The 13,570-nt window shown below is 35.3% G+C and overlaps 1 protein-coding gene across 4 annotated transcripts; it reads right to left on the bottom strand.

The window, feature by feature from the left end:
- Window positions 1-962: 962 nt before the first annotated feature.
- LOC124211092 (asparagine synthetase domain-containing protein CG17486) lies at window positions 963-10,777 on the bottom strand. Of its 4 annotated transcripts, none has more exons than XM_069133284.1 (6): window positions 10,583-10,653; window positions 8,143-8,304; window positions 7,593-7,799; window positions 5,425-6,336; window positions 3,452-3,864; window positions 963-1,830 (listed from the first exon to the last, which is right to left on the bottom strand). In XM_069133284.1, exons 3-6 carry the CDS (start codon window positions 7,776-7,778, stop codon window positions 1,656-1,658), a joined length of 1,686 nt encoding a protein of 561 aa, XP_068989385.1. In that variant the 5' UTR covers window positions 7,779-7,799; window positions 8,143-8,304; window positions 10,583-10,653; the 3' UTR covers window positions 963-1,655. The 4 variants fall into 4 exon arrangements, with proteins under 4 accessions (XP_068989385.1, XP_068989386.1, XP_046465763.1 ...); XM_069133285.1 differs by lacking the exon at window positions 10,583-10,653 and adding an exon at window positions 8,411-8,819; XM_046609807.2 differs by lacking the exon at window positions 8,143-8,304 and having other exon boundaries at window positions 10,583-10,777.
- Between the last annotated feature and the right edge of the window lie 2,793 nt (window positions 10,778-13,570).

Raw genomic sequence — 13,570 nt, 5'->3', positions numbered from 1 at the left:
CTTATTTCCCGGAAATCGTCAAAAAAATATGTCGTTTTTTGACACCTGTTACTATTCTCACATTTCCCGTATTTCAGGGGCCGAAAAGTGCATAACTGAGATACTTTGCACAACTTCGAAAACAATGAGAAATAAAATGAGCCATTGTCACACTGTTTTCATGCAACGTTGAGGTCGCCAGGTGAGAAATAGGAATTACAATCATTTCGTAAACAAACGATACTCCCACAATTAGCTAGGCGCGCGGCCAAGCGTTCCTTGGTTGCGGTGAAATTGAATCCTCTCCGTTCCTTTGTTTATTTAATATAGGAAAAAAAAGAGGAATTAGCTCGGTCGGTAAAGGTAACAGTAATACATGATCTTCAATAAATCAAGCTCCGAATCAATGGGTATTCAAAAACATGTCCACGATCTATTTGAGTCATGGAACTGAGCACATGGAAAGAAATTGTTATTAGGATTTTGGTTTTTGATGAGGGAAGCTTTATCCTTTTTTTATTCCGTACTGCCTCAAAATTGTCCTGACTTCTTCATTACTTGTCAGTTTTCCATGACCTATGGCCACCATTACTTTCCTTAATATTCTTTAATTTCTTCCAGAATCTCCCGTTAGCATGATCGTTGAATAAGGTTTTTAAAGGCTCCTTCTTAGATTTTTTTAACTCACTTACCTATTTTGACTTTATTTTTCTATCATACTTTTCTCAAATCTCATAAGTTGACTGTTATTTACATCTATTCTAGACAAGATTTTACGCATTGGTTTCGCGATTCTTCCAACTGTGTTTAGATTCACTAGAATTATCTCTATTTTTGATGATATCGTCAGCCTTGCTAATGTGTAAAATCAGCTGTTGACACTTGTCGCGATTTATCTCTACATAATAATCAGTGACGCATGCAAGATTATTTCTCTACTCATATGGCTACAAGGTGTTAACATGAAGTGAGAGACCATCGTTACAGAATCATATCCTTTTAATTCTCTTGAATATAAAAACATGATTTCTATGCAATAAATTAATCAACAGCGATTAATAATAAGTATTAATGAGAAATGAACAATAATTATGACGACCTTGAAAAAAATGAAATACATGTGCATAATATAAAAAATTACATTTAAAATGTTCCATAATACTACGAAAATATGTAGGGTGACCCCAATCCATTGCCTCATAGGCTACCAATGTATTCCTTGTGAAAATCTATGACTGAAACGCTTTACTTCTGATGGGACATTTATTATTTGCGAATACAGCTGTTTAAAACTGGCCGATCCGGTAACATCTGATGGCTCAGAACAGGGCTGACAGATTATCATTTCATGATGATACACTCTACAGCTGTTGTGAGCCGTTACAAGCTACCGGATTGGACTATTTCAAAAGACTGTAATTCACAAACAACTAATTTCCCATAAGAAGTAAGAAACGTTTCCGTCGTAAATTTTCACAAGAAACACATCGGTAGCCTATAGTGCAATAACCCTGGTTTAGCCTTTATACCTACGAATAATAATGTACTGTATTACATTTGATTATCGAGGTTTATCATAAGTATTGCAAAAATGGCATGACATTTGATGTACGCGAATGATGAATTATTGTGATATTATGTTTAGCGATTAAAAGTAACTATTTATTAATTACAGTTCACAACCTATCGGATACATCTTTGGCATTTTCTTTACTATTAGCAATGCGCGATCCAAACTGGAAAGCTCTCTTCGGAAAATTAGCCGCGCTCTGGAGACCAATTCGACGTGCAACTAGTCGTAAAAGAAGTTTATCACCCAATCCAACTGGCATTTGATCAGTTGGGTAACACCTGAAACAAGATATAGAATTAATAATCACTTTTTGTAACAGAGAACAAGTAAAATTTGTGGCGCATGTATTTTGTGTACGGGTATCTCAGTAGTATAATTTCACAGTCAAGTTTGCATATACAAGGCATTTTTGTTTCAATTGGATAAAATTTTAAGGTTGAATTTTCATCTAGTTCATTTTTTCAATGCCATTCTGCCTATGGAAATCTATTTATTCATCAGAATACTGGCCACCCGACCCTTGAGTAAGAGAGCCAGTTATGCAAGTCTCAGGTAAAATCGGCTGTGTCAGTTGCACTTGTTATCAGTATTCGATAAATTACTCTGTATATAAATTGGTCGTGTATCAAGTTGGGAACTATTGAATGATGAATAGAGAATCGAGATTAGTAGAAGGTGATTTGAAGTTGATGGTTTGAAAGTTCGGTTTAGAAGTCAATTTGGAGGTTGAGTGTAGAGTGTGGTACAGTTGTCAGGGAAGAGGCTACATAGAGTTGCTTAAAGCATTTTTAACTCTCTTTCGAAATCCGACCTAGTGATGGTGCTGCCACGCCAGATTCAAAATTTTGCAAGTTTTGTGCATATCACGCTAGATACTGAAATGTGTTTCGGTGCCATTTCAGTGAACAACTCAAGTGGATTACTAGTTTCTTCATACTTGCATGTAGAAGATACACATTAATTGTCAAAATAGTGCATGTGTTTGTCAAAGTAAATTAAATTTGAAATAAACAGCAGAGTTTTGAATTCATCACTTAAATGGCATAGAAAATACTAAGCTGTTTTAGTGCTGCCATCACAGCAACTCAACACTAGAGCTGTCAATGAAACAGTAAATACTGTAACAGTGTGAACTACCACTCTCACTTAAATACGCGGTCAAGGAAACTGATATTAGTTGCATCTTTTCTTGTACAGTGTACAACTAGGAACACGGTAGGGGATTTAGCTGATGAGTTGTGAGGTAAAGTCAGGTAATAAGAACAGGAACAGGATGTGATATGTGATGTGAGAAGGTAAAGGCTAACAATGAGGCTAAAGTCAGACAAACGTGTGGATCAAAGAGCCTTACATAACACTCGCTTCGATAGGCCAAACAAAAAGTAATTAAATGTAAACCTGTAAGATCTCAAAAATAAACACATTTGAAAAAAAAATATTAGCAGTAAAATTTAATTCAAGTTGGTGGTGTTTTTCAGAGGTATTTCTTTATCACACCACCAATGTTGGTATAAATAAAACTGATAGTTAAGATAACTTTTCGATAAAACCAAACTGTTTTGCATAATTTTTTAGCTATTGGGATTGTCGCTTCGCAATGCATCATCTGGTGGAAAAAAATCAAAGTAATGAACCGGGATAACAGCTGATCATATATTTTCGCGCGTGGATGGTAGAACGGATATATTTTTGATTACATTTCATTAATTTATGTGATATGAGTAATTTGAAACCCTAAGAATTACGATTTGCCTCCATCAAAATTAAAAACTTGAGTTATTTGCTGATAAAATGGCGTCAACAACCAGGCTCTGATGTCATGAGGACATGTTCCAATACTCATTACCATCTAACAAATTATGTATTGAAACACAATACAATTTGTATTGCAGCAGTTACCTTTCCCATGGCTTGAGGGTCTGGACATATTTGACAAAATTTTCATCCAAGTATGGCAATCTAGATTGCCTTCCATGGTCAGATACAACCCTGTCATCTCTTCCTAAATTTCGTTCAGATATCCTTTCTAGTTCCACACTTAATTCCTGTGCTAGCATGTCCCAGCCTTTATGCTTTAATGTCGTTCTGTGCCGCATGTATCCTCCAAATAGTTCGTCAGCTCCCATACCAAGGAGAAGTATTCTGCATGAAGATTCATATGGTATTTCAGTTGGCATCAGCACACCCTTAGCTTTGCTGGCAAACCATACAGCACACCCCAAGCTTTCATCCAATACAGTGCGCAATGGATAAACGAGGTTACAAATATGATTGGAACGATAATTCTGAAGCTCTACTTGCATTACGTTTACCTAAAATGATTAATTAAAATTTTGCTGACGTTTATTCGACCTTGAAACTTTTCGTAAAACTTTTCTAGGGTACAGTACTCTTGAAAATTCCATCTGCCGTTTCTCTATTTTAATACAATTTCATTGTTTTAACTCTTGTACATACAATAAAACTTGAAAATATGATTAATTACAAGCATAGCAATAATAATTGTGAATCAATGATGAGCTTATAAACCTGACAATCTATAAAAAATGCTATGCAGTTCCAAGAGATTCTGACAAGATAGCTAATAATAATCATTCGTATTTTATATCTTATGGGGTAGCTGTACAATACACAATGAAATTACGAGTAATTGTAACGGATTTCGTCAAGCACTGAAATCTTAAGAAGTATCTTCATTAACCCTCAGAGCACACAACTATTTTTTCTATCACAGAGCACACTGTGGGTCTGTAAGATTCTCTGCACTCTTTCACGGTCCACCATTTCAAAACAACTTATCCGATCAACTTGAAAAAATTCTCAGATATTCGTCAAACACTTTAGAATCAATCACCATAATTCAATTGCATCGTTAGAAATATTAAAATGAAAAAAAAACCTCACAAAATTGTTTACTTCAATACAAGAAATTTTTGTAAAAAAATGTCATTTCTTCCATTTTTTATATTTTTTACTAGAAATTGGGCTTCCGGATATTCAAAATAAAATTGGAGGATGTGTTCTGAATGTTAATAGGCAAGAGATGTTATAACTAACGCGATTAGTAAATTAAATTGATTTGAATGTAAGCACAAAGATCAGATTTTGGCCGAGTATAGACATAATTAAATTATTCCTATAAATACCAAGTAATCGAACATACCTTTTGTATGTATCCAATTCTCTCAGATAAAATAATATAGATACTGTGTAATTAGTCCAGTCAAATTAGTCCGTAAGCTTTGCAGGTAGAATGCGGACAGAGACAACTTTGACGCTCTCTATCTCAAGTAATATTCGAGTAATCGCAAAATCGTAAAGACAAAAATTATTCAGAATTTAGTCCCCTACAACTTTTATATGAAAAATTTATTGATAACATCTAAAGGGGGCAATATAATTGACAATAAACATTATTAGACATCAATTTATGGCACTTTTTTTTATTGTAAAACGTTTTCATTCACCGCTATGAAAATATTCTTCCAATAAAAGTTGTAGACAATATTTTTTTCTAAAAAACTAAAAAAAAATCGAAAATCCGACCAATGGGAGCCGAGATATCGAGGATTGTCTGTTGTTCAAGATGGCGGCCGATGCACAAGGAAATTTCGTTGGATTTTGGTGTTTTTGGGCATCTCAGATGACCCTCTACTTGCCCTAAAAAATTTGGCTTTTTAATCCGTTTTGTCATTTTCAAGTTCTATTTGACTGGACTAAATACACCTACTCATCGGAATGTCAATTCGAAACTAGATAGGTCCGGTACTTCATTTCATCAATTTGTAATTTTTTGTTACATATGGCATTTCGCTTTGCTTTTCAAGAGTCCTGTAACCTTTTAAAATACTTTTACTAATTAACTAACAAACCTGTATAAAGTTCCACCTTCTATTAGGACAAATCCTTTCAAGTTCAGTAAAAGTTTGTTTGCCTGTTTTTCTGTCAGGTACATCGTAATTGATAGTGGCAGCTTCCTTTGTGCAATTTGAATTTGGATTCTTTATTTTCTCAAAAGCAACGTTAATTAAATCAATTTCTTCATTTTCTGGGACAAATTGATTAGCGATAACAGCTAAAATTGCAGAATCCAATCCACCCGAGAAAAGTATACCAATTTTGGCATGCTTGCAGTTTACTTCTTCAGCATTCAGATACAAGCTTATACAATTCCTGCAGTAGTTAGGTTTTTTTCTAACTCTAACTTCGACAGAACTTCTCAGAAACCTTAAAATGTTTTCCACTCTTTGGTATACTTCCTTGTTTTCTAATAGCTGTTCCATTATTTGACTGAAATTTTGATTGTAATCAATGTTTTTGAGATATTGGACATCTTTGATCTCTGGATCTAGATATAGAATTGAATTATCAATTTCTGGTTTGACAATGGTTTCTTTTACATCAATATCCATGTTCAAACTTGTCTCAAGATCTTCAATAATATCTGTGAACCTAAGATTTGGTTCTTTCCATGGATAACAAGTCAAATTGAACTCTTCACAGTTTAAGTTTGTTACAAATATTCCAATTGCTGGTACCTCTGTCATATTTTTCACATTTTTATTCCCAACAGAGCACAATGTCAGCAAAGTCTTGTCCTCGTTCAATTTTATTAATAGACTGTGTCTACCGATCGAATCTCGCCCAAAGTACAAACAATTGTCTGACTTATTGAAGTATATAAAACTATAAGGTCCCTGGACCTCCAACAGTGTTGCGACAACATTTTGGGAAGAACTGAACCTTTTTAGCACTGTCGTTGTATCACACTCTGTATCGCTTGCCTAAAGAAAGGAATGGATTTTTTGTGTAACATAGTTTTGGTACATTTTACAAAAAATGTTCTGAGCAACACATTGAGACGTGTACCTTGGCATACATCATTGCCAAATTTTCTTCACCTAGTATAATATGCGATTAAAATGATTCAATTCCCCGAAAGTTACCATATTCTCTCGGACAATTAAGGAAACAGTGAAGATAAAATTTTAGAATTTTTGTCTAGGTTAGTAATTTGCGACTAATGTTGTTGTCCAATTTTGAGTGATTTCTTGTTTTTCCCCGACTTAACCCTTTGTGGCACAGCATCTTACATATGAGACACCTTTTATGAATTGGTTATTCAAGATTTATATTCAATTTTTGAGATATCACTGTCATTTTTTTTGCCTAATTTGTCTTCTAAGATGTCAATGTTGATGTTTTAAGAGGGGTTATGATGATTCCACGAATACAATGAGCACTATAAATAAACAGTTTTGAAAATGCTTGTTTTTACAGAATAAATGTAGTTGTGGGAAGGCTGTGGGAACCAGCAAAGTGGAACTCGTTAATCCGATATCAAAATTTGAAAATTCAGAATAGCGGATCCAATATAGCAGTCTAGGAAAAGATAAAAATTGATCATGCTGGCTTGAAATTTGTTAGTTCGAGGGTTTTTGGCGACACTGAAAACGAATCCGATGTCAGAATTGCAAAATTCAAGATGGCGGACTGAAATCATAAAAATTGATCCTATTCACTCATATTAGATCCACCATTTTGAATTTCGAAAATTTGTCAGATTTGACCACATTTTTGAAATCAGCAATGTGGCGAACCCTAATGTACCGAGCTTTAAGAAATTTGACTGCAAGGAAAAATGTATGCTTCAGAGGGTTAATTGCCATCAGCTGATTGTTAATAAATTTTGAAAACAAGTACAATACATTGTTACAGAAAATATTACCAAATCTCTTTGGTAGGAAGAACTACTTGGAGGTTTCAGTATAAGCAAGTTTAATAAATATGAGATGTTATAGCATTTTTTTTTTTTATTGTTCATTAGTATAATAATCTTGTTCAAGAACAGAGTGTGGGCTAGTTATAAACGCATGATGCCCTTTATCCTGTGTCGGGAACAACATGTGATATTGACAAATAATTTTGCAGTTTCTTTTTACTGCAAATATTCCAGTCATGAAAACAGTGGAAATAGAATTCAGAACAAAAGGCTTCATACTTTCACAAAACTTCTTGATTTGCTAATGTGTTCACTCACCAAACTTCCATTAAAAACATCTCCATTCCACAGTAGGACATTACCATTAACATCAGAATCTGTACATGGCTGCATGACAGGGTTGCTTCCTTGCATCCATAAAATGCTCGCTGCAAAATGGCCGTCCCACTGTTTGGCTAATCTTCGGAATAGTTCCGAAGTTCCATCAGGACCTCTGGCATTCATTGCATCTTTGCACTTTGTCCACTGAAATAATTATTCTATATAATACCAATTGTCTCACAATAAGGAGGTATGAATGAGAAGACGGGTGAATAAGCGGGTGAATTAGGGAATTCAAGTATTCACGAGCAATTATACAAATCAATTCGGGTGTCTTTTATTCAAAAATATATAGATCAAGCTTGATTTAATGAGTTTTTCATTGGAATCTATTGATAGGTAGCATTGCTATCGACAATAACGTCAACTATTTCGTTCCAAGACATGTTTTGTAGTATCTACGATATTTCTAAAATAGTACAACCAATTTATTTCAAATTTGAGGAAACTATTTTCAAATAGCTTATTCACTTTACCAGGATCTCACCTTTGTACTAGTCTTCTTTTTTCTTTTTTTGTTAAGGCAATAAAAAAGTTAGATGATTAAAGTTATTCTTGGATATGAAGGTCACAACTCAAAAACACTTTTTATCGTGTTAACGTTTCGGCCCTGGTGGGGGCCCTCCTCAGAACAATTTTATTTAAATATCTGTCACAAACAAAATAAAAATGATATACAAATAGGTTTGACAAAGTAAGACATATTGATGTAAATAATATGCAAGGTGTTGAAGCAAAAATAAAAGAGAGATTACCTCAAATGCGATAACACTTCCAATTACATAAAAGCGTGTTGAAAATTGAAGAATAAATAGAACAAAAAAGGCAAAAACGACAAACAACGAAACACACTGCTGTGTGTGTGTTCAACAAATCTCCAAGGTCAAGATAAATCTTCTTCAAAAAAGTTAGATATTGGCTGAAAAATAGAATTTCAACTTAAAATGGGCACAATTATGCTACCGAGACAAAAAGGTCGTGATGTTGAGGATAAACTGTCCAATTACACTGTTTCCAAAGTTGAAATAAATTGGTTGAGCCATTTTTAAGATTCCGTGTATACCGCAAAACATGGCAACGAGTGAAATAATTAATGTAAGTATAAGGCACAAATCTCATGATCTGCATTCTGTCTTAGAAAAGCGGTACTACCATGTATTCAACGCTCCTCCTGGTTAATTATTTTAATTTTTTAATTTTTAAGTTAGTTTAACTTGAGTTTTTGCATTGCAAAAATAAACTCAAATTTAATTAAACTATTCAATATTCCAAAAATATTTATATTTGTGCAATTTCACCAAAATTAAATTGTTTGCAATTACCCCTGGGCAATCACACTAGATCAATTTGTCCCAAGCAGAATTATACTTGGGAATTCCCGACAAACCGAAAAGGAATAAGGCGCAGCTTCCATTTCCAAAAAAACTTCGTACAGGTAAGTTCTGGCCGTCCTCCACCCATTTGTTCTTGAGCTACAGCGGTTTAAACTTGAGGGGACAAAAACGACTCCGTGCAACCGCCGTCTGAGTAAAACTTGGGATTTAAAAGTCTTTTTGATCTTTTTTTTATTTAAAAGACTTCTAATGGTGCATTAAAGTGTGTAAATCAATGTCTTAATTGACTGATTTCTTTATGTCCAAACAACAGGTATAAGCATTCTTTTCCAAAAGAGCAATTCATTTTTTTTTTACTTAGTGTTAGTTTTCATTTCTAATTTCGTGTTTGCTTAAAGATAATATTATTTTTGCAATAAAAAATGTTGTTCGATTTATTTTTCATAAAAATCATTAATTTGCATCTCTTTGAAATTGTGCATTTCCAAGCTATCCAATAATTATAGTTTGGGGCAGAAACGATCAAAACTCAATTATTCTTGAACATTAGGGTGTCCATGACAACAATCCATGGTAATTTGTTTTTCAGTATAGCACATTTTTTACTTTTTGAAATTGAGGCCAAAACATGGTTTTCTGGCGTTTTCGTTCAGATACTAATGCATAATATAAGATACAATAACTTTTGTACTCAAATAATTATGGGTTCGATTTTAGAAAGATTCAAGAGTATTCATGTATTTTTTAGAAGTTCTTAAGCAATTTAACACGTTGACAACTGTACATGGACGGCGCACCCAGTGTGACTGCGGAAATAGCTAAATTACATTGAGACCACACAGGGTTAAATGTAGAAAGTAACATTTGAATAAGATCATGAATATATATACGGCGTGACTCAGGCTAACGCCCTATAAGATAGCTGTAGCAGGACAACTGCCAAGTGCATGTCGATCCGCCAGCTCTGTTCACAACCTACAGATGCTATCAGATTAACCAATTTTTCAATAACTGTAATGAGCAAATAACAAATCTCCTATCAGTTTCGGTCACAGATTTCTATGTGGAATACATTGGTAGCCATGTAATTCTGAGTAGTTTTATGTATTACAGTGAATAAAATTAATTTGCTAACATTTGTTGTGTTACCAAAGCCCCGCCAAGTGTAATGCTAAACCTAGCTAGATATTATTTAAAACAACACGGTGAAGTACAATGGTTACAATTTGGTAAAAACTCATATAAAATTAAAACTTTGATAGAATGACAGATGAAAAACAAATTCGCTTCGTCTTGCTTAAAGAAAGTTTAGCATGTTTGGCTACTGACAATAAGCTTTATTTCCATCAGCTCTGGAGATTTTACATGTGTATATCCGATCATGGGTTTTTTTTATGACCAGCAATTCGATTAAACAGATTCGTTAGTTTCTCTCTCTTATGTGGAATTTGAAAGTTTCTAGATGCCCGATTCAAAAATTCAAACTATCGTGTGTACGTTGTCATGTGCCTTCAGCAAATACTGGGAGGTAAGTAGTGGTAAAATTTGTTGGAAATGAATTTGCGTGGCGTGAAGATGTGAAAAAACAAATACCTCAGTGCTTTTCGAGTCAATTCCTGCCTTTGAGACACCATTCTGTTCTCTACGAGACACCGAACAATATATTCCACACATTGGTCTGTCAAGTTCACCTAACACTAACCTAACTACACGCTTGAACCGAACCGCAAATCGCGTTACAAACTAGGGTAATCAGCGTCCCTTCTATCGCCGTGGCGGTATCTTAGAGCATATATACATACACAGTATATGCTCTAATGCTTTAAGCTGTTTTCTCACGTGCAGCAAACAGCTGGGATGCAGCAACAGCAAAACGCTCTCATTGGCTGCTTGCTACGTTACTATACTCCCTATACTCTTTGGTTATAAGCACGGTCTTAATAGACAGGTCTGTGAACTCCGACTGTAAAAACGTGCTCGAAAATGAAGCCGATGTTGTGAATTTTCGCCGCTAGCGCTAGTGAGGGAGAGGCCTACTTAGGCCGTGTTCGAAAATTGACTGACAGTACTGTCAGCAATCTTTTATCTCTTTTGCGCTTCCAAGTTCGTGGATAGCTCTGACTCTGTCCTAGGGAATTTTGAGTACTCTCAGTCAATTTACGAACACGGCCTTAGTACGCATAGACCTGTAACATCCGACCGGAACGTCCGTATGTTTTATCGACTATAATTACTGCATGTTACTTTTATCAACTAACCAAACTCGAAGTACGAGAATCTTGTAACCATAAGGAATTAAAACAACTGACTAACTATTTGGAATATCCCTAGATGGAAATAACTATGACATTCACTAACCAAAGCTTAAAAACCATGTTACGAGATCTTCGCACTACAAAGAGCTATAATATTATTATGCGTTATTATATATCACTATCATATTAACACCACAATTGACTAACACGATTATATCCAATTATTATATAGCACTCGACAATGCCATTTGTGCATTCGGAGCTGAGAGCTATACTATAAGCAACTTACGCTATACCATATAGCCTGGAGTATAGAAGACTGTAAGACCATAGAAAAATGTATAACCAATATAATAAAAAGATAGCACTGCTGCAATAATCCATAAAACCAGAGACTGCAAAACCTTCAAAACCGTAAATACTAATTATCCAGCATGAACTATACCTTCCTCCGTAACGCCGTATAGTAGGCAACACGCGCAACGTTTTGAAGGCAATGCAGATCTCCAATGTGGAGCCATACAGAGCTTCATCTAGAGAACACATTAGGAAACTTACCGACGAAACGATTGAAGGTAAATCAACTCGTAATGAACTCAAAGGTGCATACGTGGCAACGCCCAATGACAGGCAACCAACAAACATAAGAAAAACGTTCTAGAAGCTTCCAAGCCGATTTATATCAATACAAGAATTAATAATTACAGAAGAGAATTATATACGAAAGCACACATGTAAACCTGCTCTAAAATTATGGATTATCAAATTGTTAAATACCCTAAATCTGTTAAGATAATTATAACACAAACACCTAAGAATATTCGCAGCAGCGCGATTTTAATAATGTTAAGGAAACAGCAACTATGTCTCATAAACAATCGCTATTGTACTCCACGTGAATAACGACAGTAATCAATTATAATACATATGTAATTTTATATAGATACACGCTATAAAACTAACAAACGACGAGTGACCAATATGACAAATGGACTTTGTAACGAGCAAGATAGTAAAAATATTAAGAAGTAAACAGGAACTAGAATTAAGCGCATCGTGACCCTGAAAATGCACACGGCACTAACATAAAACATGAGTCACCACTAGCGCATACGCACTGCGATTACCATATTAGGAAATAGCTGCCGAAAGCACGAGACGGGGGGAAGAAGCACAGTAGCCGAGGGCCAAGGGGGGCTTGCGCCCCAACAACAAAGCCCACGCAGAATGGAAAATTACAGAACAACGACCCCGCACCTACACCAGCGCAACAGTGCAGCGTTGTACCATATGTAAAAACTTGCAATATAGTAATAGCTGAAGAACTAAGCTCACAGGCGTGCATGCGGCGAAGATGTCGTGCCCTAATTAGAATTCCTAGAAAAAGGGGGAGGTGCGCAAAAGGTGTCAAAATCTAAAGAAGGGGATCGTTCTGCGCAACGATCGACCCCTATAAAAACGGCGACCGATCATACGATCGTCCTCTTGGTTTCTATCACCAGATTCGTCATCTTGTTCCGGTACAGTCTCGCGGTAAAATCCTTTTGCCTTTTGCATTACACTTTTTCATACAACGTTACTCTGCCCAAAAGTCCAGCGAGCATTCAGCTCCATTTTGTCATATTAATTTAAGATCTTGCACTAAGTAACTCCGTTTTTGTGACTTGAAATATTGAACTTATAAAATAAATCCAAGTTAATCAAAGTATCCAAATATATTAGAATCAGTTATTCCGTTAAATCATGTCACCAATCTACGCTGCAAGTCATCATATCCAGAGTATTCTCAAGAGGTAAGCCAATTAATTAAATTTTTTATCCAATAATTACTCCTTCCTCGGTTCGTTCGATTAGAGCGACAGAATGCCCGTTGTCCGGTGTGTTTCAATACTTTATCGGTAATTGGTGACCCAAACTACTGATGTGAGTCTAACTGTAGCTGTGTGAATGATTCCGGTGTCTAACATCTGGAAATTTCCACCAGGTACCGTTCCGACGTCACATATAAAATTTTTTTTTGGTGCATCGTCCGGGAAACCAAACGTTATAATCGCGAAAAACTTTTTGTGACGCGAGTAGCGACCGACGGACGGCGGAAGTTTTGCGCGCTACCGACACGAACTGAAAATCATCCTAATCTCGCTCGATTTAATAAAATAACTCAACAAACCTGAATTTTAATACCCGTTAACTCGCCAAAATTCTAAAAATCAATGAGTCAGTCAAGAATTTTTCCAACCGCTCTGGAAACTTTCCATTCAAATATTTCTTTAATATCGCACCTACTGGAATCTTGTATCACTGAGATCCCTCGTTTTCATCGAAA

The sequence above is a fragment of the Neodiprion pinetum genome, chromosome 2 (assembly GCF_021155775.2).
Source record: "Neodiprion pinetum isolate iyNeoPine1 chromosome 2, iyNeoPine1.2, whole genome shotgun sequence".
NCBI lineage: Eukaryota > Metazoa > Arthropoda > Insecta > Hymenoptera > Diprionidae > Neodiprion > Neodiprion pinetum.
The sequence above is the reverse complement of the archived record's forward strand: the minus strand, read 5'-3'. Positions and strand labels throughout refer to the sequence as shown.